General features: G+C 46.9%; 1 protein-coding gene across 1 annotated transcript in view; it reads right to left on the bottom strand.

Moving 5' to 3' along the window:
- LOC135512773 (protein unc-13 homolog A-like) overlaps nucleotides 1–26,099 on the bottom strand; it is a 56,580-nt gene extending 30,481 nt beyond the window's left edge. Inside the window, exons 1-19 of the mRNA XM_064935134.1 lie at nucleotides 25,804–26,099; nucleotides 21,171–21,200; nucleotides 20,982–21,081; nucleotides 18,330–18,447; nucleotides 17,786–17,909; nucleotides 17,626–17,696; nucleotides 17,340–17,394; nucleotides 16,478–16,507; nucleotides 16,082–16,289; nucleotides 10,683–11,525; nucleotides 10,343–10,433; nucleotides 8,765–8,811; nucleotides 8,396–8,474; nucleotides 6,072–6,146; nucleotides 5,719–5,938; nucleotides 2,887–3,114; nucleotides 2,165–2,306; nucleotides 1,807–1,976; nucleotides 273–388 (exon numbers count right to left, since the gene is read on the bottom strand). Coding sequence (XP_064791206.1) covers nucleotides 273–388; nucleotides 1,807–1,976; nucleotides 2,165–2,306; nucleotides 2,887–3,114; nucleotides 5,719–5,938; nucleotides 6,072–6,146; nucleotides 8,396–8,474; nucleotides 8,765–8,811; nucleotides 10,343–10,433; nucleotides 10,683–11,525; nucleotides 16,082–16,289; nucleotides 16,478–16,507; nucleotides 17,340–17,394; nucleotides 17,626–17,696; nucleotides 17,786–17,909; nucleotides 18,330–18,447; nucleotides 20,982–21,081; nucleotides 21,171–21,200; nucleotides 25,804–25,825 — 2,769 coding nt within the window. The 5' untranslated portion in view covers nucleotides 25,826–26,099. The remainder of the gene's footprint in view (nucleotides 1–272; nucleotides 389–1,806; nucleotides 1,977–2,164; nucleotides 2,307–2,886; nucleotides 3,115–5,718; nucleotides 5,939–6,071; nucleotides 6,147–8,395; nucleotides 8,475–8,764; nucleotides 8,812–10,342; nucleotides 10,434–10,682; nucleotides 11,526–16,081; nucleotides 16,290–16,477; nucleotides 16,508–17,339; nucleotides 17,395–17,625; nucleotides 17,697–17,785; nucleotides 17,910–18,329; nucleotides 18,448–20,981; nucleotides 21,082–21,170; nucleotides 21,201–25,803) is intronic.
- Nucleotides 26,100–26,441: the final 342 nt, after the last annotated feature.

The raw sequence follows: 26,441 nt of genomic DNA, 5'->3' as shown, positions 1-26,441 counted from the left end.
TGAAGACGGTCAGAGGGAGAAATAATATCTGTGGTATTTCATATCTGATGTGGTCTTAATGTTGATTGAGCAATGCAGACGGTGACACTTTTATGGGATATTAACTTCTGATTCATCTGTAACGGCCACTTCAATGAACGACTGCTACATCAGTCAGCTAAATGAAACAAGATGACTGGGCTCATTAATCTCACTTGCCACCTGAAGGCATGAGCGCGCGCACACACACACACACACACACACACACACACACACACACACACACACCTTACCTCGTGCAGACAGGTGTATTGGACATGATATGGAGCGACTGTTTCCTCTCCTTTGATCTCTACATTGATGTGCATCCTGATGGCACCAGACACGGCTGACTTGTCTGTACGCTTGTCTGCAGAGAGGGACAAAAGACAAGAGTCTCAGTCAACACATGTTAGTGTCAACATAACAACAACTATCTTTATTAAAGACCTCAACCTTTCACCCAAATGAGTTCACCAAATGTGCCTCATCTAATGGATACCTAGAAAGTAATTTTATGGACTCAATGATTTGGTTTAGTAGCTTAGAATTAATTCATTAATTAATGACATTTTATTTTCATGTTAAATTGCCAGTTTGCAACCAATCCCTTATGGGATTAATTGACACATAGTGTTAGAATTACAAGTAGAACATCAACAAAATGAATGTTTCCCCAGGTATTTCCCCTACTGACCCAGGTCTTCACCAAATGACCCAGGTCTTTCCCGTACTGACCCAGGTCTTTCCCCAAATGACCCAGGTCTTTCCCCAAATGACCCAGGTCTTTCCCCTACTGACCCAGGTCTTTCCCCTACTGACCCGGGTCTTTCCCCAACTGACCCAGGTCTTTCCCCTACTGACCCAGGTCTTTCCCCTACTGACCCAGGTCTTTCCCCTACTGACCCGGGTCTTTCCCCTACTGACCCGGGTCTTTCCCCTACTGACCCAGGTCTTTCCCCTACTGACCCAAGTCTTTCTCCAACTGACCCAAGTCTTTCTCCAACTGACCCAAGTCTTTCTCCAACTGACCCAAGTCTTTCCCCTACTGACCCAAGTCTTTCTCCAACTGACCCAAGTCTTTCTCCAACTGACCCAGGTCTTTCGCCAAATGACCCAGGTCTTTCCCCAAATGACCCGGGTCTTTCCCCTACTGACCCGGGTCTTTCCCCTACTGACCCGGGTCTTTCCCCTACTGACCCGGGTCTTTCCCCTACTGACCCGGGTCTTTCCCCTACTGACCCGGGTCTTTCCCCTACTGACCCGGGTCTTTCCCCTACTTACCCGGGTCTTTCCCCTACTGACCCGGGTCTTTCCCCTACTGACCCGGGTCTTTCCCCTACTGACCCGGGTCTTTCCCCTACTGACCCAGGTCTTTCCCCTACTGATCCAGGTCTTTCCCCTACTGACCCGGGTCTTTCCCCTACTGACCCAGGTCTTTCCCCTACTGATCCAAGTCTTTCCCCTACTGACCCAGGTCTTTCCCCAAATGACCCAGGTCTTTCCCCTACTGACCCAGGTCTTTCCCCTACTGACCCAGGTCTTTCCCCTACTGACCCAGGTCTTTCCCCAAATGACCCAGGTCTTTCCCCTACTGACCCAGGTCTTTCCCCTACTGACCCAGGTCTTTCCCCTACTAACCCAGGTCTTTCCCCTACTGACCCAGGTCTTTCCCCTACTGACCCAGGTCTTTCCCCTACTGACCCAGCACTTTCCCCAAATGACCCAGGTCTTTCCCCAAATGACCCAGGTCTTTCCCCAAATGACCCAGGTCTTTCCCCTACTGACCCAGGTTGTACCAGACGTCCATCTCTCCGCTCAGCGTGCGGACCTCAATGATGGTCTGACCCAGGAAGTCATCTGACTCCCTCTTGAACTTCTGTTTCACCCGAGACTTGATGTCATCATCCTCGTCCCACACCCGCACCTTGATCCGGTCCGAGGAGTTGTGGCACTCACTACAGGGAGAAGGAGAGAGAGAAACAGGCCACTATGTCATTTCCTGCTTGAGGGACCCACCAATCCCATCTATTCACATGGGTTCAGAGTTGGACATATGCATTAATTGTGACCCATTCATAACCTGTGAATACACAACCTTCAATGTCATTTCAGTCCAGTACTTTCTCTCTCTGATAGTACTCACAAGTGGAAGTTCTCCTCCCAGACAGGGTTGAGGTTGCCGTAGATAGTCTTGGTCCTTTTCTTGGTCTTGCCCACCTGGACCGTGACATAAGGGTCACTCGTGCCAGTTTTATCCTTGGCCTGAAGGCCCTGGGCACACAGCACTGTGGAGGGGACAGGGGGAGGGGACAGGCGACAGCATCAGGTGGTCAGTCTGGCTGGAGCATAGCTTGTTTAAACAGACTGTCCACTGCACAGTGGTCAGTCTAGTTTAAGAGGCTAAGTGGAGAGAGTTCACCATCCCACATACTCCCATTGACCTATTCAGATGATTTGCCTTTCCTACCTACAGACGGATATCTCTAATCGCTCCTCATATGGCCGTTCAGGGGATTTATCTAATCTGTCTCCTTTGTGTCAGACAGTGGCTCAACGGTCTACAGCACAGTATGACCTTTACAACAAACAGAACTGGAACGCAAACAAACAAGAGGAGACAGAGGGGGATGATGTATGTCGTGACTCGTGATGGAGTCAGACTCCCAATGGCATCTGCCAGAGCTTTACAAATGGATGGTTCTGGACTCATACAGTTCACAAAGCGTCTCAGAATAGGACTCTGCTTGTTTATCTTTTTACATCATAATGAATAAGATTATTTTTGTGATTCTGATAGCGCAGACCTGATCCTAGATCAGCACTCCAACTCTGAAGCCCTGGTATCTTCCCCCCTCTCTCTCTCACCTGTGATGCTGATCTTGGCCGACCACTTGGAGGTGCCGTCCAGTACGCTCTGTTTGATCTGCTTCATGTAGGTGACGTGAGTGGCTTTGACCATGGCAAACACCTCCTGGATCAGCTCAAAGATCTCCGGCTTGTTCCTCTCCCGGATCTTCATCCTGTCCTTCAGAACCATGATGATGTTCTGGGTTCGGTCCTCCGCCCCATGCTTAGAACTCTTCTCCGCTGCCCCTGAGGTAGACAAGAGCGATGAAGGTCAGATTTGATTTATTGAGTTACATTAGAAATTAGAAGGTTTTTGTGATGCTGCATGGAGGTCATGAACAGTTTTCATTGGGTTGAATGGGATACACATTGGATGAACGTATACGAAAGATGCATAACATAAACCGTGGCATCTATAAAAACAGATTTGACTGTTATCTTTGTTTTATTGTTCTTTTATTCATCTCTTTTATTGCCTTCTGTTGTTTTTTTTAAACGTCTTCTCCTGCATTTTTAAAATTGTTTTGCTGTAAAGTACGTTGCAATTTTAAATGCAGTTCAAATAAATCTTGATTTGATCTATAAGAGCAAATGTGCCCCATCATCAGAACACTGTGAGATAGAGTATGCAGTATGATTTATGGATGAGTACTCTGGCAGTATCTGCAGACCTGTGAAACGCCCATGAAGAGTTGGAAAGGATGTCAAGGAAAGACAAATGGCTTTTAATTTCCTTTCCAGAAAAACCAAACAAGATAGAGAGTGTCTGAGACAGCAGAGTGGGATGAGAGAATAAGAGGGAGGAGGACAAGCAGAGTGGGATGAGAGAATAAGAGGGAGGAGGACAAGCAGAGTGGGATGAGAGAATAAGAGGGAGAAGGACAAGCAGAGTGGGATGAGAGAATAAGAGGGAGGAGGACAAGCAGAGTGGGATGAGAGAATAAGAGGGAGGAGGACAAGCAGAGTGGGATGAGAGAATAAGAGGGAGGAGGACAAGCAGAGTGGGATGAGAGAATAAGAGGGAGGAGGACAAGCAGAGTGGGATGAGAGAATAAGAGGGAGGAGGACAAGCAGAGTGGGATGAGAGAATAAGAGGAAGGAGGACAAGCAGAGTGGGATGAGAGAATAAGAGGAAGGAGGACAAGCAGAGTGGGATGAGAGAATAAGAGGGAGGAGGACAAGCAGAGTGGGATGAGAGAATAAGAGGAAGGAGGACAAGCAGAGTGGGATGAGAGAATAAGAGGGAGGAGGACAAGCAGAGTGGGATGAGAGAATAAGAGGGAGGAGGACAAGCAGAGTGGGATGAGAGAATAAGAGGGAGGAGGACAAGCAGAGTGGGATGAGAGAATAAGAGGGAGGAGGACAAGCAGAGTGGGATGAGAGAATAAGAGGGAGGAGGACAAGCAGAGTGGGATGAGAGAATAAGAGGGAGGAGGACAAGCAGAGTGGGATGAGAGAATAAGAGGGAGGAGGACAAGCAGAGTGGGATGAGAGAATAAGAGGGAGGAGGACAAGCAGAGTGGGATGAGAGAATAAGAGGGAGGAGGACAAGCAGAGTGGGATGAGAGAATAAGAGGGAGGAGGACAAGCAGAGTGGGATGAGAGAATAAGAGGGAGGAGGACAAGCAGAGAATAAGAGGGAGGAGGGGATGGGAGAGAATAAGAGGGAGGAGGACAAGCAGAGTGGGATGAGAGAATAAGAGGGAGGAGGACAAGCAGAGTGGGATGAGAGAATAAGAGGGAGGAGGACAAGCAGAGTGGGATGAGAGAATAAGAGGGAGGAGGACAAGCAGAGTGGGATGAGAGAATAAGAGGGAGGAGGACAAGCAGAGTGGGATGAGAGAATAAGAGCAGAGTGGGATGAGAGAATAAGAGGGAGGAGGACAAGCAGAGTGGGATGAGAGAATAAGAGGGAGGAGGACAAGCAGAGTGGGATGAGAGAATAAGAGGGAGGAGGACAAGCAGAGATGGGATGAGAGAATAAGAGGGAGGAGGACAAGCAGAGGGGATGAGAGAATAAGAGGGAGGAGGACAATGGGATGAGAGAATAAGAGGAGGAGGACAAGCAGAGTGGGATGAGAGAATAAGAGGGAGGAGGACAAGCAGAGTGGGATGAGAGAATAAGAGGGAGGAGGACAAGCAGAGTGGGATGAGAGAATAAGAGGGAGGAGGACAAGCAGAGTGGGATGAGAGAATAAGAGGGAGGAGGACAAGCAGAGTGGGATGAGAGAATAAGAGGGAGGAGGACAAGCAGAGTGGGATGAGAGAATAAGAGGGAGGAGGACAAGCAGAGTGGGATGAGAGAATAAGAGGGAGGAGGACAAGCAGAGTGGGATGAGAGAATAAGAGGGAGGAGGACAAGCAGAGTGGGATGAGAGAATAAGAGGGAGGAGGACAAGCAGAGTGGGATGAGAGAATAAGAGGGAGGAGGACAAGCAGAGTGGGATGAGAGAATAAGAGGGAGGAGGACAAGCAGAGTGGGATGAGAGAATAAGAGGGAGGAGGACAAGCAGAGTGGGATGAGAGAATAAGAGGGAGGAGGACAAGCAGAGTGGGATGAGAGAATAAGAGGGAGGAGGACAAGCAGAGTGGGATGAGAGATGTAGGAGAATGGAGGGCAGAGTCTGAAGTACAACAGTCAAAGGAGCCTTTTAGTTATTAACACTCTTATCCAAAGCAGCGGTCGGTAAGGACCATTACAGAAGTAACCTCACACGTTTGGTGTTGCTAGTTACTACAAACCTCTAAACTATTTTTTCCCAACTTTATTTTTCATGTCTCACCGCTATATTATGTTTTAGCACCAACTGAACTGAACTCACTGAGCAACATCAACATGGCACTACTTACTTTGCAGGCAGTCAGCGTTGAGCAGGTCCTGGCACTTATCGTGACATTTGACCCCACACTCGGTGCACCTCATGCCCTGGCGGGCGATACCCCACAACAGCCCCTCACACTCATAGCAGTAGGTGGGCGTGGTGGCCGTCCACACCTCAAAGTTATGGGGCGTGGTGCAGGAGATGGGGTAGATCAGAGCCTGTAGAGTCTTCTTGTACACATGACTCTTCTACAAGAGAAGGAAACAGAAGAAGAGAGAGGAGTTATAGTCAGAGACTTAGTGGAATCTATGAGTACATGGAGAGAGAGAAAAACTATCTGCATATAGTGTGAATAGAGAAAAGAAAGAGCCAGAAACGCACCAGTTCCTCGTTATTGAGAGTGCTGGACGCCATGGCTGATGTAATCCCTGCCTTCCTGGAGTTCTGAGCCAGGGACTGAGGTAGGCCAGGAAGGGGAGTAAAATAACGGATGGAGTGGATGACAATGAAAGAAGAGATACGTTTTAAATATAGTATTTCGGTACATACTGTGATTGAAATACATTCAATAAGGGCTTTTAAAACAAAATAACAACTTAGATTTTACTCAAAGAGGAAAGTATATTTCTCTTGATACATACTTTAACATCTTTCAACATAGTTTGGATCAGAATACATCTCAGTACGCATCTAAGCCAATGGGGCATAATGCAGTCCAGCTATATTCTCCTCGAGTGTTTATAGTGCTTCAACATTCCCTTTTCATTTGGAACCCAGTGTTACTCACCATAGCCTGTGACAGTGCATGTGAAGGAAGGAGGAAGCAGAACGAGAAACAAGTGTTAAAAGGGGCATGTCAAACAACTTTAGCTACAGTCACAAACATGGCCACAGTGGCATAGGGGTGATTTCAAAACAGATACAGGGTGGCGGTGATAAATTAGCCAAGGGAAAGAAAACTAACTCGATCAGGGAGAGTTATTGATTTTGTTGATGAAATACTGGGTGGGAGGAAAGATCTAGACCTATAAATCACACAAGATGAAAACGTGGCATGTAAACAACTTTGTACACGGCTCGGACAAAGGCCCTTAGGGACAGAGTGGGAAATGAATGTACTTCCTTAACAATGTTGAAGGATAGACAGAGAGAGAGAGAGAGAGAGAGAGAGAGAGAGAGAGAGAGAGAGAGGTAGTCAGCATTAGGAGAGAGGGCCATCGTCCTGCACATACTTTTGTCTGAGAACACTGGCTGAATATTCGTCTGGCTTTGTTGCACATTCAGATTCAGTTCCACTCAGCACATTACCTGGTCTGGATGAATCAGACTCAGGCAGTTAGTGTGTGTGTATGCGTGTGTGTGTGTGGGGGGGGGGGGGTGTACAGTGTGACAGTAAGCTGGATTCATAGAGACAAAGTGCTGAGCTATTTTGTCCGGAATGGTAATTCTTCATTACAGCTCACGTTGGAGCCGAGCCACCTGAGCGCTGAGCTGGCAGTATAGTCTGGTAGGCCTTCAGCTTATCAGAGCTATTCAACTCAAAACTTGGAAATCAGATCAATTGGCAAGGATGGATAGAACAAGGACAAGGCCATCTATTTGGTGTGAGTTTAATAGCCTAGTAAGCACCTGCTTTGACAGCTACTTAAACACTCTGCTCTGCCATTACTCCAGCTGGAGCCCAACAATGGTACTATTCCTCTGTATACTTTTCCAATTAAAATAATCTACTCTATTCAATCTTTAACGGGACAGATAAAGACAGCTACACTCTTAGAAAAAAGGTGCTATCTAGAACCTAAAATGGTTATTTGGCAGTTCCATAAGATAACCCTTCGAAGAACCCTTTTTGGCTCCAGGTAGAACCCTTTAAGTTCCCGGTTGAACCCTTCTGGGTTCCATGTATAACCCTTTCCACAGAGGGTTCTACATAGAACCCTAAAGGATTCTACCTGGAACCAAAAAGGGTTCTACTTGAAACCAAAAAGGATTCTACCTGGAACCAAAAATAATTCTACCTGGAACCAAAAAGGATTCTACCTGGAACCAAAAAGGATTCTACCTGGAACCAAAAAGGATTCTACCTGGAACCAAAAAGGATTCTACCTGGAACCAAAAAGGATTCTAACTGGAACCAAAAAGGATTCTACCTGGAACCAAAAAGGATTCTACCTGGAACCAAAAAGGATTCTAACTGGAACCAAAAAGGATTCTACCTGGAACCAAAAAGGATTCTAACTGGAACCAAAAAGGATTCTACCTGGAACCAAAAAGGGTTCTCCTAGGGGACAGCCAAAAAACACTTTTTTTCTAAGAGTATATGAGTGTTCACGTACAGTACAGCAGGATATAACTATCCAGGGTTATTTTCTCCACTCTCATCTAGCATCCCATTGGTTAACATACCACACCCCCAGGGTGAGCAGTCAGAGAGAGGAGAGGACAGAGTGACGCTCCCTGGGAGGTGTGGAGGGCTAGAGTCTGACAGCCTCTCCAAGGCAGGCCTCAGTGGCCATCTGAGACCCCTGACTCTGGGTTCTTCAAGTAGAGACAGAAGGGCAGGGTTGTCCCCCTCAGGGCACAACAAGGAAAGAAGGGGAGAAGAAAGAAAGAAAGAAAGAGAGTAGAGAGAGAGAGAGAGAGAGAGAGAGAAGGGGTGAATGTCGAGTGACTATATTTAGTAAGTGGTCAGAACTTACACTGACCAGGTCCCTGACCAGAGGCATGGCTTTCCTCTTGCGGAGGTCCGGCATGCTGTCAATGCTATACAGCGCCCCACCCACCCTGCATGGGGAGAAACCCCACAAACACAACACTCTTATTATCACAAAATCCCCTTCCACCACTAACACATAAACACACTGTAAATTACAGGAACAAATACTTTAAACTGGTCCCAGATCTGTTTGTGCTATATAGCCATGTTTGTATGACAATGGCCATTTGCAACACAAACTGATCTAGGACAAACTACACTCCAATTATTTGCTCAAAATGTCATGCAGTTTTGTTATTATTTCATGTAGTGAAGCTTTATTAGCATACTTGTGGGTGCGATCGTGACAGACACTTACCCTGCTGATAGCAACAGGGAGCAAATCCCAACCGACTCCCCTCGAGCCTGTGGAGAGAGGGGTGAGACAGGGTGAGACAGGGTGAGGAGTGATTGGCACATAGTATGCCTTGAAATGGTTTTATTAGGTCTTAGTACATCACATATATGTCCCTGTCTGTCCCGCCACAATAACAAAGATTGAGTCTCCCACAGTTTGTTAATATAAAATCAAGAATGATGTGTTTAATTGGTCAGAAAACAGTCCATAATGTCAGCCATAAAACATGGAAGGGAGACGAGGGCGTTGCCTCGGGTGATTTCACTGTCCATTGACGTCAGTGGGGAGGCCTTTGTGTTTGAAGGCCGTGTTTGAAAGTGGATTTGTGACAGATCCTTATCTGCAGTAACATTCCCGCAATTCTATCTGTGCTCAAACAGGAAGACGTGCTCCTTATCTCTCTGTGTGTTCAGAGCACGACACAACAACAACACTGACATTCCCGTTATTGTCACCAGCAGCGCTCACAGGCAACCACGGACACACCCACCTGGCAGTCGTTTCCAGCCCTGGCCCATCAGAACGGACAACATGCATATCGCTATGGGGTGGCAAAAACTAAACTGAAAAGAAAACAAATGAAATGGCACACAAACAGGGGTAAACAAATACAAATTATCTTGACAAAATAAAGCCCGGCTAAAACAACCACTGGATCGCAACTTAAAGGGGAATATAAACTGGAATTAATGATTAAGAAGTGAATGAAACAAAACTGAAGGGGCACAGATGTCAGAAGATACATTTCAGGGCAGGGACATATGAAGGAGTGACAGCATTATGGTGAGAAACATAGCAGGCAGCCACATAGAAAGTCCATCCATACACACCCACCTGCACCAACCTGGTCTCATAGACTAGACATAACATAGTAAATGGAAAATTAGTATGATATGTTACATTTGGTCACATAAGAAAGAAGGTTAAAATGAAAGGAAGGCTGTTGGTCGGGGAGGATGGGTGAGCGCTTTAACGCAAATGTCTAGCAACCCAAAGGTTGCGTGTTTGAATCACATCATGGACAACTTAAGTATTTTGGCTAATTAGCAACCTTGCACTATTTACTACATTTTAGCTACTTTGCAACTACTTAGCGTGTTAGCTAACCCTTCTCCTAACCTTAACCCTTAGCCTAGCTAACGTTAGCCACCTAGCCAATATTAACCACAATAAAGTGGAATTTGTAACATATTATACATATTGCAATTCGTAACATATAATACAAAAGATAATTCATAACATATCATACAAAATGGATGATGGACATTCACAAATCAATATTATATGAAACATATATAACATCCTACTAAATGGAGGGAGAAAGATTTCTGTTTACTGTTACTTACATCTAACTCTGAGTCCATGTCGCGCGTACACACACACACACACACACACCACACACACACACACACACACACACACACACACACACACACACACACCACACACACACACACACACACACACACACACACACACACACACACACACACACACACACACACACACACACACACACACACACACAGGCTGTCTCACCTGCTGCAGCTGTAGTCGGACCTTGCTGCAGAGCCGTTGCCAGTTGGCCCTGGCCCTGTCTGGTCCAGGCTCCATGATGGGCCTTTGATAGCTGGGAGGGAAATGTACAGGGGATTTCAGACTGGTGCTCATTAATTGTGAAGATACTTAGATGGTAGAAAATAATTGAACTTCGCTCTGTTTTAAAGGCAGTAGTGGATAGTAATAAAGGTCTATTGTAGTACAACGTAATGTGTAGAGGGGAAAGTTGTAGTAAATAGTTGTGGTAATAGCGTAGCAGACAATGGTGTTCACGCCAGCATTACTATATAACTACAGAAGTGGATGGTTGAGGGTTCACCTGACAAGAGGAGTCTCACTCTTCTCTGCTGGGACTTCTGCTGGGGGACTCTCCACCACAGGGACCTCCTGCTCTAAAGACAGAGGCTCTTCCTCTTGAAGGTCTAGGAGGATATCATCCAGGGCATCAGACACTGGGGGCTGGGTCTCTGGAGCAGGGGGCTGGGTGGTGGGCACCGGGTGCTGGGCGGTGGGCACCGGGGGCTGGGTGGTGGGCACCGGAGGCTGGGTGAGGGATGGATGGATCATGGGGGTAAATGGAGGCTTGGTGGAGGCTGTGGTGACAGGGGGCTGGACAGGGGGCATGGTCTGGGCCTGGTTGGTGGGGGCCAGGGTGGGGGGCTCGGGTTGCTGCTCTCTCAGAGAGGCTTGTTTCTCCAGAGGGGGCCTGGTGATGGAGGCCTCGGGGGCCAGTGTGGGGGCTGTGCTGGTGGGGGTGGGGGTGTAGGGTGGCTCCTGGTCCTCGCTGAGCGTGCCGTCCAGAGGGTAGAGATCTTCATCTTCATAAATGATCTCCTCCTCTCCCTCATAGTTGTACTCCCCCTCTCCCTGCTCGGGCTGGTAGAGCTCGCCCTCCTCATCGTAAATAGCCCCCTCCTCTCCGCCATCTTTGACATAGCCCCCTTCGTCACTGTACACCACCTCGGGCTCATCGGGGTCCCAGCCAGCCGATTCCTTGTCGTAGCTGACAGAGGAGTGGCAGGAGTGGTAAGAGTCGTTCTCATCGTAGAGCTCCACAGAGCCTCTCAGACTCCCCTCGTTCTCAGGGCCAAACTCCTCACTGAGCTGGGAGCTGCCTCGACTCAGCTCCCCAGAGGAGGCATAGCGACTGCTGCCTGTAGGACTGTAGACAGACAGACAAATGGACCACAGTCAGAAACACAGACACATAGAGCAGACTGGGGACGAAAAAACAAAGAAATTAACAACCAAATGGGCCCAGAGTGCATGTTAAGGGGATGTATTTGGGACTAAAGTGAGGGAGAACAGTTAACCTAGGATAAAGAGGAGAGGAACAAACCCAGGCATCCTGGACCAAGGGATAGGCTAGTGTGTGTTCAGATTCATGAGTGTGAGGGTTATGTGGTGTAGTAACAGGGAAGTCTTCATTTTTAGTATAGAGAGAGAGATATTATTGGTGGATGCTCTGATCACACAAGAAATACAAATCTGCATTCAACAGAGCAGAGATTCACAAACACCCAGAGCCAACACAATAAACAGCGAAACAAGACGCGAGGTAAACAGCCTTGACAAGTAATGGCACCCACTCAGGTGAGGTGATGAGAGAAAAAGACAGAGAGAGAGAGAGAGTGTGTGAGTGTAATATTTACGGTTCACTGTTTATTGTTCATTTCACACTTTGAGAGAGAAATCAGAGGGACAGGGGTGGAGAAAGAAAGTACAAGTGGAAAGAGAGAGGCAGGGGCCTACACTGGGCTGAAACAGACTCTTTATAGCAGACAAATAAAATAGCGGAACATTTATCGACTTTGATGAATGAGGCTATTAGTGAGAAGAGAACGAGAATGAGACACCTCATGAGTCAGAGAGAGAGAGAGCAGACTGGAACAACACACATCCCAACACACAGACACAAGTCCACTCGTTTACACACAATCGATTAAAGCAGTGAAGGTTCAATAATGCATGAGGCGGTACAGAGGGAGTAAAGAAAGAAGGAAGAATTAAACAGCCCTGGGCTGTGTGTGTCTGTGTGAGAGCTAGGAGACAGGAACCTGGGCTGTGTGTGTCTGTGTGAGAGCTAGGAGACAGGAACCTGGGCTGAGTGTGTCTGTGTGAGAGCTAGGAGACAGGAACCTGGGCTGAGTGTGTCTGTGTGAGAGCTAGGAGACAGGAACCTGGGCTGAGTGTGTCTGTGTGAGAGCTAGGAGACAGGAACCTGGGCTGAGTGTGTCTGTGTGAGAGCTAGGAGACAGGGACCTGGACTGTGTGTGTCTGTGTGAGAGCTAGGAGACAGGGACCTGGGCTGAGTGTGTCTGTGTGAGAGCAAGGAGACAGGGACCTGGGATGAGTGTGTCTGTGTGAGAGCTAGGAGACAGGGACCTGGGCTGAGTGTGTCTGTGTGAGAGCTAGGAGACAGGAACCTGGACTGTGTGTGTCTGTGTGAGAGCTAGGAGACAGGGACCTGGGCTGAGTGTGTCTGTGTGAGAGCTAGGAGACAGGGACCTGGGCTGAGTGTGTCTGTGTGAGAGCTAGGAGACAGGAACCTGGGCTGTGTGTGTCTGTGTGAGAGCTAGGAGACAGGGAACTGGACTGTGTGTGTCTGCGTGAGAGCTTGGAGACAAGGACCTGGACTGTGTGTGTCTGTGTGAGAGCTAGGAGACAGGAACCTGGACTGTGTGTGTCTGTGTGAGAGCTAGGAGACAGGAACCTGGACTGTGTGTGTCTGTGTGAGAGCTAGGAGACAGGAACCTGGACTGTGTGTGTCTGTGTGAGAGCTAGGAGACAGGAACCTGGGCTGAATGTGTATGTTTGAGAGCTAGGAGACAGGAACCTGGGCTGTGTGTGTCTGTGTGAGAGCTAGGAGACAGGAACCTGAACTGAGTGTGTCTGTGTGAGAGCTAGGAGACAGGAACCTGGACTGTGTGTGTCTGTGTGAGAGCTAGGAGACAGGAACCTGGGCTGTTGTCTGTGTGAGAGCTAGGAGACAGGGACCTGGGCTGTTGTCTGTGTGAGAGCTCAGAGACAGGAACCTGGGCTGAGTGTGTCTGTGTGAGAGCTAGGAGACAGGGACCTGGGCTGAGTGTGTCTGTGTGAGAGCTAGGAGACAGGAACCTGGGCTGAGTGTGTCTGTGTGAGAGCTCAGAGACAGGAACCTGGGCTGAGTGTGTCTGTGTGAGAGCTAGGAGACAGGGACCTGGGCTGAGTGTGTCTGTGTGAGAGCTAGGAGACAGGAACCTGGGCTGTGTGTGTCTGTGTGAGAGCTAGGAGACAGGAACCTGGGCTGAGTGTGTCTGTGTGAGAGCTAGGAGACAGGAACCTGGGCTGAGTGTGTCTGTGTGAGAGCTAGGAGACAGGAATCTGGGCTGAATGTGTCTGTGTGAGAGCCCAGAGACAGGAACCTGGGCTGTGTGTGTCTGTGTGAGAGCTAGGAGACAGGAACCTGAACTGAGTGTGTCTGTGTGAGAGCTCAGAGACAGGAACCTGGGCTGTGTGTGTCTGTGTGAGAGCTAGGAGACAGGAACCTGGGCTGAGTGTGTCTGTGTGAGAGCTAGGAGACAGGAATCTGGGATGAGTGTGTCTGTGTGAGAGCTAGGAGACAGGAATCTGGGATGAGTGTGTCTGTGTGAGAGCTAGGAGACAGGAACCTGGGCTGAATGCAAACAGGAAAACAGAACACCTGAGGAAACCAACACACACATAGAAATACACATACGGCATACGCACAAAACCACATCCAGAATCCTGCTACTCAATCAAGAAGCACACGCATGCAAACTCTCTCTCTTTAGTACACCCACATGGAGACACACAGCTCTTTCACTGAGCTGTCTGACAGAAACCTGCATTTTTCTTCTCAAACACCAAACACAGCAGGAGAGAGAGGTACAGTGGCACATACAGGAGGACATGTGTCTTCCCCTCTCTGATAGGCTACTATTCATTCTGAACAGGCATGCCTCCTGCCACCCAAGAGCCGGGGCCGTGGTCCTCGGCCAACAGTATGGCTGGCTCTGGCTGGGGGAAGCCTGAGCTGCATAGTTAATCACAGAGAGGACTTGTCACTGAGGCACCGTAGGAGGAGATAATAACAGGCTGCCAAATGAGAGACAGAGGAGGCAGAGGAACCACACAGAACACACTAACACCTCATCACTGCAACTCACATCAACTTAGCCAAACTTCTCCTCTATGCCTTCAACGTCTTACATAACAACACAAACACAACAGGGGAACTCATTCACATTTCACCACAGATGTACGACAGAGCGAGGGGAGATCATGTGTGTGTGATACCGGTGTGTATACAGTAGTTATTGTCAGGTAGATATAGGATCGGAACGTAGATAAGAAGTAGAGAGAGGGAATTGAACAGCACATGCATGCAAGCACAGCGAGCGAGGAGGACAGGACTATTCCACCACTGACGTCACAGCGAGATCACGGACGAAGTCACAGGCTGGAGCAGGAGGAAGAGGAAGAGGAGGAAGAGGAGGTGCAGAGACCCACCTATCGGAGAGCGAGTGCCTACTGTCTAGAGAGTACTGGCGGCTGGTGTGCCGGCTCGAACCTGAGGCTGAATCGAGATCGCTGCGCCCGTTGGTGGCCGAGTCTAAACTATCATAGCGTCTGGCAGGAAGGAGGGAGAGGCAGTAGAGGAGGAGCATCAGTACAGTCTAGCCTGGGGCTTTTCAAAGACACACAGCAACATTCACAACACCAAACTGCCTGGCAAACCTACAGCATAAAGACCACTGGCACTGACCAAGGAGCCAGACAGAGCCAGTCAGACAGAGAAGAGAGTGATTGGTTTTAGCTATAGCGGAACTTGCAGGTCCATATGGCTAAAAACAGAATCACTGTCAAGAGAAGCCTGTATGCAATAACGTGGCTGCCCCAAGCAAGGCATGAGTTTGAGTGAACTTGTGCCTTTGAACAATAGATGTAAAGACAAAAAACACACTTGATTTTTTTTTTTTTGGGGGGGGGGGGCAAAAACAAGTTGCTAAGTGATCACAGGGGGCTGTATTTCAGCCACACACAGACGCATGCACACACACACACACACACACACACACACACACACACACACACACACACACACACACACACACACACACACACACAGTGATGGTGCCAGTGAGGCTCTTCCCACACGGCCTGTGTACAAGGTGGGCATGACTGCTCCTTTGGGCTTGTATAGTGAGGCCGCACCGCAGTATGCTCTGGAGAGTGAAGTCACAGTGGGACAACAGGTTACCATGCAACAACAGTGTGAACCAAAACAAGCTCATGGGGCTCTGTGGGTTCTGTATCAGTCTGATTTACTCTGTGGTGAATAGAGTGTCGATCTCTAGAGGAGACAAAGTCAATATGGATCCCTTGACTAAGAAGAGGTGTTGCGAGTGAGATCCATGCTGTGTCAATAGTCTAATGTAGTTTCCTTTTCTCGTCTCCTTTCCTTCACCCACACATATCTCAAAGCGCTGGACAGGGAAAAGTGACGACGTCCACCTCCCCTGCATGTTTTTAGATTAGAACAACTGTAGGATAGCAGCGTGTAATAAAATAACTTAAAGGTAGGTTTCAAATGAAAGAGAGGAGACAATGAAAGGAAGCTTATGGGGACGAACCCCCCATTGAGACCCCGAGTGGTGAACCAGGTAATGAAGCAGGTAAGGATGACAGAACAGGACAGGAGAGAGGCTCGGTTACCTCATGGGTCTCTGGTTGTCGTAGTCCAGCTCTTGGATGGAGCCGTTGTAGGAGGTGTGCGAGGAGTAGCGCAGGTCTCTCTGGATGGGGTACTGGTGCATGGAGGCGTTGGGCTGAGACGTGGTGTAGAAGGGCGGGGGGATGCTGTTACTGGTCTCACTGCGGTAGTCGCTGTCTCTGTCGTCCACCGCACTGTCTGGGTCTTCGTCTACACAGGAAATGGTTGAAATGTGATGATGACTATCATGATGTGAGGCTGGGTTCATCTGTACTCATTATGCTAGTATGTGCTTGGTGACATAATTAAACCTAGCAATATAGGCCTGCAGTACAAAGTTCCCATTTGAGTCAGCATACATTGTTCTAAACTGTGTGAAAAAAGCTAGAAAGACTTACTTTGCTGGTCTCCCCAAAGACTCCAGTTACCTACAAGGACAGAGGGTAAGTAGGTAATAAGTTACCACAGATTGTTTTCATTTGGGCCTGAGCCATAAACTCCAATGCTAAATAATGTGCACAGAGCAGTGGGTAGTCAGCCATAACTGACTACCCAGCATCCCATCACTCAAAGCGCATTCGCAGACTCCATCCGTAAACACTCACTGAAACACAGCATGCATGCGGACAAGCACTCACACACATACTGACCAACCTTTACGGCTGATCTCTCACAAATCGTCTCTCACAAATACCCACTGACAGACTGAAACACCCACCACAGCCCAGACGCATCCACAGTCGTGTCCACCCACCCACATGGGCCGTCATCATCAGACAGACAGGGCTGTGTCTGACAGGGCAGTGTAAGTATGCCAGCACACATCCATCACACAGCTAGCAGCCATAAATCACTTTGTGTGGGGCTGACTATGAGGAAGGCCTGCTGGCTCGATTCGTCATGTCAGCTTTTCTCCCTCCCTCCTTCCCTCCTTCCCTCCCTCCCTCCATCCGCCTGCCTGCCTTTCTGCCTGCTGCTTCCGCTCTAATCTGCATCCCAAAGACTCGGGAGGAGAGTGAAGAAGAAGGGGATAAGAGGAAGAGGAGGAATAAAGTGAATATGAGGAGGAGGGAGGATAAGGGAGGATAGTAATGAGGGAGAGTGAAGAAGAGGAGGAGGAAGAGGAGATGGGGAGAGTGACAAGTAGGAAGTTGGGGGGGTGGGGGGGGCAGGAACAAAGTGAAAAGGAGGATGAAAGGGAGGAGGGTATTAAAGAGGGTGTGAAGAGGCTACAGCCAGTATCAAGTGTCTACTACTCACAGCACTGTGTTGATGGCGCTTGCAGTGGTCTCTCCTCCTCCTCCTGGTATGTGTACTGCAACACACACACACACACAATAGATACAGCTGACTGACACTGTACATTGCACTGCAGCTAATCTAACATGGGGTAATCACCATCTAGGAGAGTTCTGGGTGTACCGAAAGGTCTACATCATATTTAATGCATAGAGTAAGTGATGACTTCTGTAATTACTGATGGCCCTGCCTTGTGGCGGGCGGGTAAGATGTAAACACAGAGGGAGGAGAGGAGGAGATGCCTTACGTCCTGGTCCCTCATGGCATTGAGTTGCTCCAGTTTCTTGGCCCAGTATCGAGCCTCATCCTCTGGAATGTCTGAAGCAGAAAGACCCATTCACTGGTCAGTCACTAAGGACACATTCATGCACGCACGCACGCACGCACACACACACAGACACACTAACCTAATGGCAGTTCAAAGCGGGTGTCCAGCAGCACGCGGTGGAAGGTGGGGTCTTTGGTGCCGGTGATCTCATTCTCAGCCATGATGACCTGGGAGTCCAGGGTCAGCCACTGCCCCGGCCCGTCCTAGCACGAACACACACACACACACACACACACACTCGTACTGTTACTGTACAGGGTAACACTTTCCCTCTTACAGTCAAACAATTGGGAGGATGCTAAAAAGAGTCCTAGTTACAGTGTATTCGAAGCAGAGGAATTCACTCCCTGTAGGTTATCCATCTTTACCATCCAAGAACACTCCCCTTAAACTCCTTTCATCCCTGATATGAAGTGTATTCCACCTTAAACACTTTGATGTAGCTTGACAACAAGCAGTATGAGTCTATTGTTGTGATGAACTAGGGTTTGAGCCTCGGATGTGCTGCTGGTAAACCGCCTTGTGCTCTCAGGAGGGTGGAGTGTGGTGGGGAAGGAGAGGGGGCTTCGGGGGGGGGGGGGGCATACCGTACCTCATTAGGGGGGGGGGGGGGCATACCGTACCTCATTAGACTGGCGGATGTTTTGCAGGGGGATCCACAAGGTCCCCACCATGGTGTCCCAGATTAACCCTTTGTTCCACATCTCCACCGTCAGCCCCAGGTCCAGCCTGTTGATCTCACTGCACAGGGAGAGAGAGAGAAGGGGGGGTGAGAAGGTGTAGAGAAAAAGAGGGAGACAAGAAGATGAGGAGGGAGAGAGAGAGAGAGAGAGAGAAGTGATGAGATGAGGAAATAAACTAAACAGACTGGGAGACCGAAATGACAAAACCTTGATTGAGCAACAGGGCTTGGAAATATAGAACCCATCTTATATAGAAGTGAAATATATATACCATAAGATACCCAGCGCTAATCTAATAGAACAAAGAGCCAATGTGGTTCACCCTGTGATGGATGTGAGTCACTGAGCCACAGAGAGCTGTCTGAGGGGGAGAGGCGAGGTCAATAAGGCAGAGTGAAGGAGACCAGTATTATTTCCATCAGGGAAAACAGGAGTGACTTCTAGCAGGATAAAAGCGTATAGAGCTGACTGTCCAGGACTGATTTGGTCAATAACATACATACACTGGGCATCTCCATTATCTCAAGTATCCACACAGCTATACTCAGATTGCATCCCCATGGTACCTGACCCCTGGTCAAAAGTAGTTCTGTATAGGGACAGCCAGGAATCCCCTTGTGACAGGGGGAGTGGAAGATTGTTGTGTGCAAGCTTCACAAATGTGTTTAACTTGTTCAAACATTTCTACCCTGTCTATCTATGGGTAACAGGGTTGACGTGTTATTCTAGCCTGTCTATCTATGGGTAACAGGGTTGAAGTGTTATTCTACCCTGTCTATCTATGGGTAACAGGGTTGACGTGTTATTCTAGCCTGTCTATCTATGGGTAACAGGGTTGACGTGTTATTCTACCCTGTCTATCTATGGGTAACAGGGATGAGTTATTCTACCCTGTCTATCTATGGGTAACATGGGTGACGTGTTATTCTACTCTGTCTATCAGGGTTGACGTGTTATTCTACCTGTCTATCTATGGGTAACAGGGTTGACGTGTTATTCTAGCCTGTCTATCTATGGGTAACAGGGTTGAAGTGTTATTCTACCCTGTCTATCTATGGGTAACAGTGTTGACGTGTTATTCTAGCCTGTCTATCTATGGGTAACAGGGTTGACGTGTTATTCTAGCCTGTCTATCTATGGGTAACAGGGTTGACGTGTTATTCTAGCCTGTCTATCTATGGGTAACAGGGTTGACGTGTTATTCTACCCTGTCTATCTATAGGTAACAGTGTTGACGTGTTATTCTAGCCTGTCTATCTATGGGTAACAGGGTTGACGTGTTATTCTAGCCTGTCTATCTATGGGTAACAGGGTTGACGTGTTATTCTAGCCTGTCTATGGGTAACAGGGTAGACGTGTTATTCTAGCCTGTCTATCTATAGGTAACAGTGTTGACGTGTTATTCTAGCCTGTCTATCTATGGGTAACAGGGTTGACGTGTTATTCTAGCCTGTCTATCTATGGGTAACAGGGTTGACGTGTTATTCTAGCCTGTCTATCTATGGGTAACAGGGTTGACGTGTTATTCTAGCCTGTCTATCTATGGGTAACAGGGTTGACGTGTTATTCTAGCCTGTCTATCTATGGGTAACAGGGTTGACGTGTTATGTTCCGACCCGCTCAGTTTTGGACCACAAAACACCAGAAAATGGCCAAAAAGTGTAGAACCAGATCACCTGCTTTTACACTATGATTTGACTATTAGATGTTCAATGTCTCTCTTGAAAAAAATAATAATAATAATAATAATTTCACCAAATTAAAATGAGATCTCAGTTCACGTAACAGGTCCGCCCCCCTTAAAATGAATCACTAATAACATGAAATAAATAATCATCTTCAGAAATGACTGTGTCAAAGCAACAAAATAGCGAGGGCTTTACAGTGAAGGTGAAAACTTGGAGACATGTTGGTTTTAAGTGGGTTAAACTGAAGCTGAATTTTGAATGTGGTCTATATTAAAAGTGCACTTCATTTAATATTACAGGCTTTTAAAATTCAATATTTGTGCACAATTTCTACTGAACATAAGAGGGGACGCAAAAGGTACTTATTTGGTGGCAACTTCCTGTTCCTGTTATCAGTAGTAAAAACATTTAGACTCTGTGACAAGTGCCCTGTCCAAGGCTTCATCTGAACTCATGCCCAGTGACTGTGGCACTCCAAACAATGAGAGTGTTGCTGGGCACCTTAAACGTCACTACTTAAAACATTTATTCAGGAGTCCCTGCAGTCCGTGTTACACAACATGTGTGCGCTCTGGTGTTAACACATTAGTGTCACTGCCTGCCCCGGCTGCATGGACGGCTGGCTGGCTGGCTGGCTGGCTGGCTGGCTGGACGGCTGGCTGGCTGGCTGGCTGCCTAGCTCAACAGTTGCATATCTCGTATCTGAGATCAGGCATCCAGAGCCTTGTGTTCTCATCACTGACAGAGCACTTAGGACCCAGGGCAGCTCAACGTGTGGAGAGAGAAACTAGTAAGTCTTTCCTATAGAGGGAGAGGTGGAGGAGGAGGAAGAAGAAGAGTGGGATGGGATAGAGGAAGAGGTCGAACAAATGAGGGAGAGGAGGAGAGGGGGAAGAAGTCTTACAACATGAAGTCCTGCTCCCAGCATGGCTGGGCGCCCCGCACAGCAATGGTGGTGCTCTTGACATTCTGCACCTTCAGCGTTACGTAGGTGTTAAATTTCTCTGTGGAACAATGAGGAATATCAGTGTTACTATCAAACAAACCAGTGTTTAAGACTTTTTAAGACGAAGTCAAACGTGTCTCAACTCACCTTGGGGTCCATCGAGTTTGGCTTTCTTCACTGCAAAACAGAAAAAAAAAAGAAAAAAAGCGTGAGCCATACTGTAATGGATAAAAACAAAATGGGGTCAATCAATCAAGAGATTCAGGTTTCTAACAACAAAGCTATTAACAACCCACACCTTCCTGAGCTGAAAAGGTTTGCTGCATAAGACAGCGTCAAAACATATGTTCATTTTGCAATTTTGATCAGAAATCTTAGATATTCTTTTCATATTCCAATATGCATATCAGCCCATGCGGGGATTGTGGGTGATGACAAGACCCTGGCATTTCGTAGGAGGAGGAGGAAGGAAGGACCTAATTCAGTCAGCCTGGGCACACTTCCTCTGATGGCAGAATGCCTGGGTCTTAACATCAAAGCCTGTATTCACTAACAGATGTCAAGAGCTCTATTTGAGTGGAAGGCTCTCAGCGGTAAGCTCAGGTGAGAGGTGTTCAGAGAGAAGAGGAGCACACAGGATTCAGTGTGTGTGTGTGTGTGTGTCTGTACACACGTAGTCTCACATATGATGACCAGTAAGGGTGACAGAATGAAAGCAGGTCTGTTAAGATAAAGGTACCACTGTCACCTTCTATAAACTGGGGATCACTTTAGGTCTGCAATCCTTTTTTTCTGACCCATTCATTATTCATTAACCCCGCGCCCACCCACACGCCCGCCCTGCCGATGCCAAGTAACCCCATGTTCAGGGCTTTAATATTCAAAGCCTTCCTTCTAATCCACAGTGAATGCCTCCCCTCACTTCATCTCTAAGAGCTGCAGTTAAGAAAAGGGACTTAGGGGAAAATGGCCCATTTGGAATCACAGAGTTGGATAAAATAACCTCCAATGCTTTTCTCTGAGGGCACAGTGGAATGTGGCAGTGGGCTTGCTCTCAGATGCCCACATGGTTGGCATGGCCAGTCCTAATGACCTACTGACACGTTCTCTATCATTATGGGTCCTGCTGGAGCACGAATGCATGAATAATCCATATCATAACAGCCATCACAAGAATGGCTTTTTTATGAAGTCACACAAGATTTCAGCTATTGGAAAATAAAAATGAAATAAAATAAAATTGTGTCTCCTGCTGTCTGACTTGACATGATAAGGTTATTATGTCAGAGTCAGTTAATGGTGAAGCAGCGTGACAATATTGGATGTATTTGTTTTCCTAAAATAGCTCATCCCAACAGACCCTGAAGAGGATGTTTGTTTTATCTGAATATAAATATGATTTTGCTAGTCTGCAGGGCAGGAGGAGGAGTTAGAGGATGCACTTAACCAACTTCCGAGCTCAGCCTTTCATGATTCACCATTACTCAATATAACAGACTACTTTATCCCCTGTAGGGTGATTCCATGGAACACTGCAAAATACACAGAACAAAAGAGACGTCCAGCTCCATTACCACCGCCTCCCTTTGCAGAGCTGAAGCTAACAGGATTCTCCCCAATCATTCAGCCAGCCTCTTCAGCTGTCTATTCCTCAGCACCTCCGCCATGTCTCTCTCACTTACCATCCCTCCACCCCCTCCCTTCCAACACAGTGCTTTCCCCATCATCAGCCTCAATCCACTGCCGAAATTTCTCTCTCTCTCTCTCCCCCATCATCAACCTCTCAATCCACTGTCTGGATTCTCGCTCTCTCTTCCTCTTGTTCCCTCTCTCTCTCTCTCTCTCGTTCCCTCTCACTCTTCCTCTTGTTCTCTCTCGCTCTCTCTCTCTCTCTCTTCCCCTCGTTCTCTCTCACTCTTCCTCTCGTTCTCTCTCTCTTCCCCTCGTTCGCTCTTGTTCCCTCTCACTCTTCCTCTCATTCTCTCTCTCTCTCTTTCTGCCATGTGGCGTGTGCTCCCTCTCTATCTATTTGGCTCGTGCTCCATTAATCTCTCTGTTCATCCAAGTGCAGGCGGAGCAGAACCCCCACTACTAAAAATAACCACTTCAGCGGGACAGTAGTGGATAGGGGGTTGGGGGTGAAGGGTAGAAGGGGACTCACACAGCTCAAATGCACAATGCTAAACCGGTTTAGCTATGATGTTAGGAGGGTTACAAAAAAAAGCCCACTTTTTAAAAAAGCACACAAGCTAGTGTCTCTTCGTAGGAAATATAGTCACTCTCGCCCTACGGAAGAGCTCCAGGGTTTTATTGCCTGAGATTTTCCAGTCGAAAGCTTACAAGCACCTCATACTTCAGATCAGTTGTACTTGTACAAAGAGCAAGAAACAGCAATATAATTCAAACACGTAGCCTGCAGGAATTCTATAATGTCGGAGGAGTTCTCAGTTATGAAGAAACAGAGAAAGAAGATACAGAATGAAACTTTCTGATTGGCAGGAATGAGACGACATAATTGCTTTCTTCTGTCATATTGTCTTATTCAATCTAATTGAGGGGGAATTAAGTTACTCGCACACAGTGAAATTAAGCTTTATTATCATTTTAATAATAAACTATATCATGGAGGTCAATTATCTATTTTTTTAAAGGATCCATTGTAATGTGCCCTAATGAAGAACAAAACTGTCTCCATTAAAAAAAACAATGAATCCACAGAATGTGAAAAACAAAAATGAAATTAAAGCCAAGGGTTCACTCTCTTTCAGGGAGCAGCCTGTCGAGATACAGCCAGGCATCATGTATTCTGAACCTGAACAGAACATGAGATATTGTTATATAGCGTTTGATTATATGGAGCTGAACGGCCCTCGGCTGGCGCAAGCTAATTATCCTTCCGTTGGATTACAACATTATTCATGCTTGCTAGCTGAGCCACTGAACGCATGACATGCTGGGGAATACACGGAGAGCTTCAGTGGACATTCATGTGGGAAGAAGAAATGACTGGGGACTTGTCAACTAAAAACAAGCCCGGTCATTGCTGCAAGGAAGTGTGTGTGTACTCGTTGATATTGTAATGTGACGCTAGAAAGCTGCTCTCTCGCTGAACACTGGGCACTCACTAATGATCTGAAGATATGCAAATAGACTGATAGTTAGAATCATGCGTTTATAAGAAATGGTAACAGTGGGGACATTTCTTCTCCACTGGGTTGCTGTCAATGCCATGTTCTCTTTCCAATTTCTACATGAAGGCCTAACAAAAAGTACTCATATCCCCATGTCTCTCGATAGTGGGTGAAAATAGTGCCACTTGTAAGAAAAGTCTCAGTCTCTCAATCTCACCTTGGCTACGGGATTTTATATAACCACTAATTTAGCTGTACACTCATTACTAATGGGAAATTAAAGGAAAAGTTCCAAATTCCAGGGAGAGGGTTGCTATGCCAACAAAATGTGAAGATATCTGGCAGTCTGTCTCAATCCTGACATCTGTGCAATCAGCTTGTTTATCCAAGTACTCTGCCAAGAAAATATCCTGTCTCCACAAACACTTTAGGGTTGCTGGCATTTCACTCTACCACTTTCATAGAAAAATCGTGACAGGCCAACGTTTTAGGGAAGTGACTGTGGGTGTGAATCGATGTGACAATAGCATAAACCCGAAAGCAGTCCACTGTATGCCTAAATAATCTAGAGCAGGCAGCTAACAAATTAACTGGAAAACAAGTTACTGAGGGGGGGAAAAAATAGGTCAACACAGCTAATATTCAAACAACCCGATCAAAAACGGGACTATTTTGCTGTTTTGATTTTAGGGCTACAAGACATCTGCTATTAGGTGTTTTTGTTGGGAGAGTAAATTGACTGAATGACTCGCGCCAATGCCCCAATGCCCAGGGTAAAATCTATTGGACTAACTGTTCTTATCCTTGGAGAAAATGCATTTCAATCATTCTAGAAGAGGTATGGTCAACAACACCGATTCAACATATAGCAGGCTAGCGCTGGAGGCAATCTACTGTAGTCACCGCATAGAAAGGCTGCATTCAGGATATTTCCTTGGAAACGTCACGATTTCTTAAGCGAAAGGCTGTCATAAGGAATGCAATCATCGTTATGATAGACAACCAAAAGCGATAGTACACAAACTAAATTAACAATATTTGCTGTGCGAACCACCCCTACATATTTAAAAATCTGAATAGAAACCAAAAATAACATGGATTTACAGTACACGCCTTTTTAGTGAGCTACTACACACGGGGACATAATCCAACACTGGACTCAGTTTCGGACAATCATATTCCAGATACTCATATTTACTCTGTGTAGCCTGCTTTATGATAATATTCAAACATATTTTGAGCGTGATTTGTTGCGGTTAATAGACTACAATAACGACAGTTCAGCGACCATTTTATCAACAAGACATCAAAGTGTTTATGATGACTGACAGTGTTCATTCCGCTTCTCCATCATTAGAAGACAGTCATATAATAAAACAAGAGGTAGACTAATTAAAAAAATTATGTAGGCTGTCTGGCCACCTAAAGAATACGAGTTTTCTGGTCAAAGGAATTTGACTACAGCCAATTTAAAACAAATGTAGTATTCAGCGCGTCGTTTAGGCCTATACGCCAACAATTAAGTCATTTTAGAGCAGAATCAGCTGCAAATGAGATGAATTGAAGAAAACCGCCCGGGGAGCAACTGGTTACCTGTGTAAATAAGATAATTTCTCTCGACAGCCAACAGTAGTCTGTTTGTCACTTACCGCCAACGCACAGCAAAGACATCTCTTAGCTCTGGCTATGATCGCTCCCAGATGTCTTCCACCGGCACCGATATTTCAATTCGGAGTAATGTCCGTCTCTATAGCCTGTATAAATAGGTGGATGGAGTCAGCTCCGTTTCTACTAGAAACTATTGTACGTCACTGTTTTGCGACAGTAAAAAAAAATCAGATCTTTCGAGTCTTTCGTCGTGCGCTTTCCCTTTCATGTATGGATCAATTTAGGGGGTTATATTTCAACCTCAGCTCTCCGATCCCCGACGCACAGCCATCTTGTTCAGCACCACCACTGTAAGGACAGTTCCCGAGACTTACGTCACGGTAGTGATGACGGGATGAACCAAGGATGCTCGCAACACCTGACTGTCAGGCCTCCCTGAACGTTTCGTGGTCCCGCTGAAAATCCAAAATATAGTCTACAGCATTTTCTAACCTCAGGTCCACTTATCTAATCTAAGAGAGAGCATTAAACTTGTCTTCAAGTCCACTACCAAGAATGACAACGAGCAAGTAGGCCCAAGTACTACAAGCAGTAAGATAGTGTAATGTGTAAAAAAGAACAAGAATACATTCAAGTATAATTTAGGAATCCATAGATTTATAGAATAAATTAATTCAAT

Source organism: Oncorhynchus masou, chromosome 24 (assembly GCF_036934945.1).
Source record: "Oncorhynchus masou masou isolate Uvic2021 chromosome 24, UVic_Omas_1.1, whole genome shotgun sequence".
Taxonomy (NCBI): Eukaryota; Metazoa; Chordata; class Actinopteri; order Salmoniformes; family Salmonidae; genus Oncorhynchus; species Oncorhynchus masou.
This window is presented reverse-complemented; position numbering and strand designations above follow the sequence as displayed.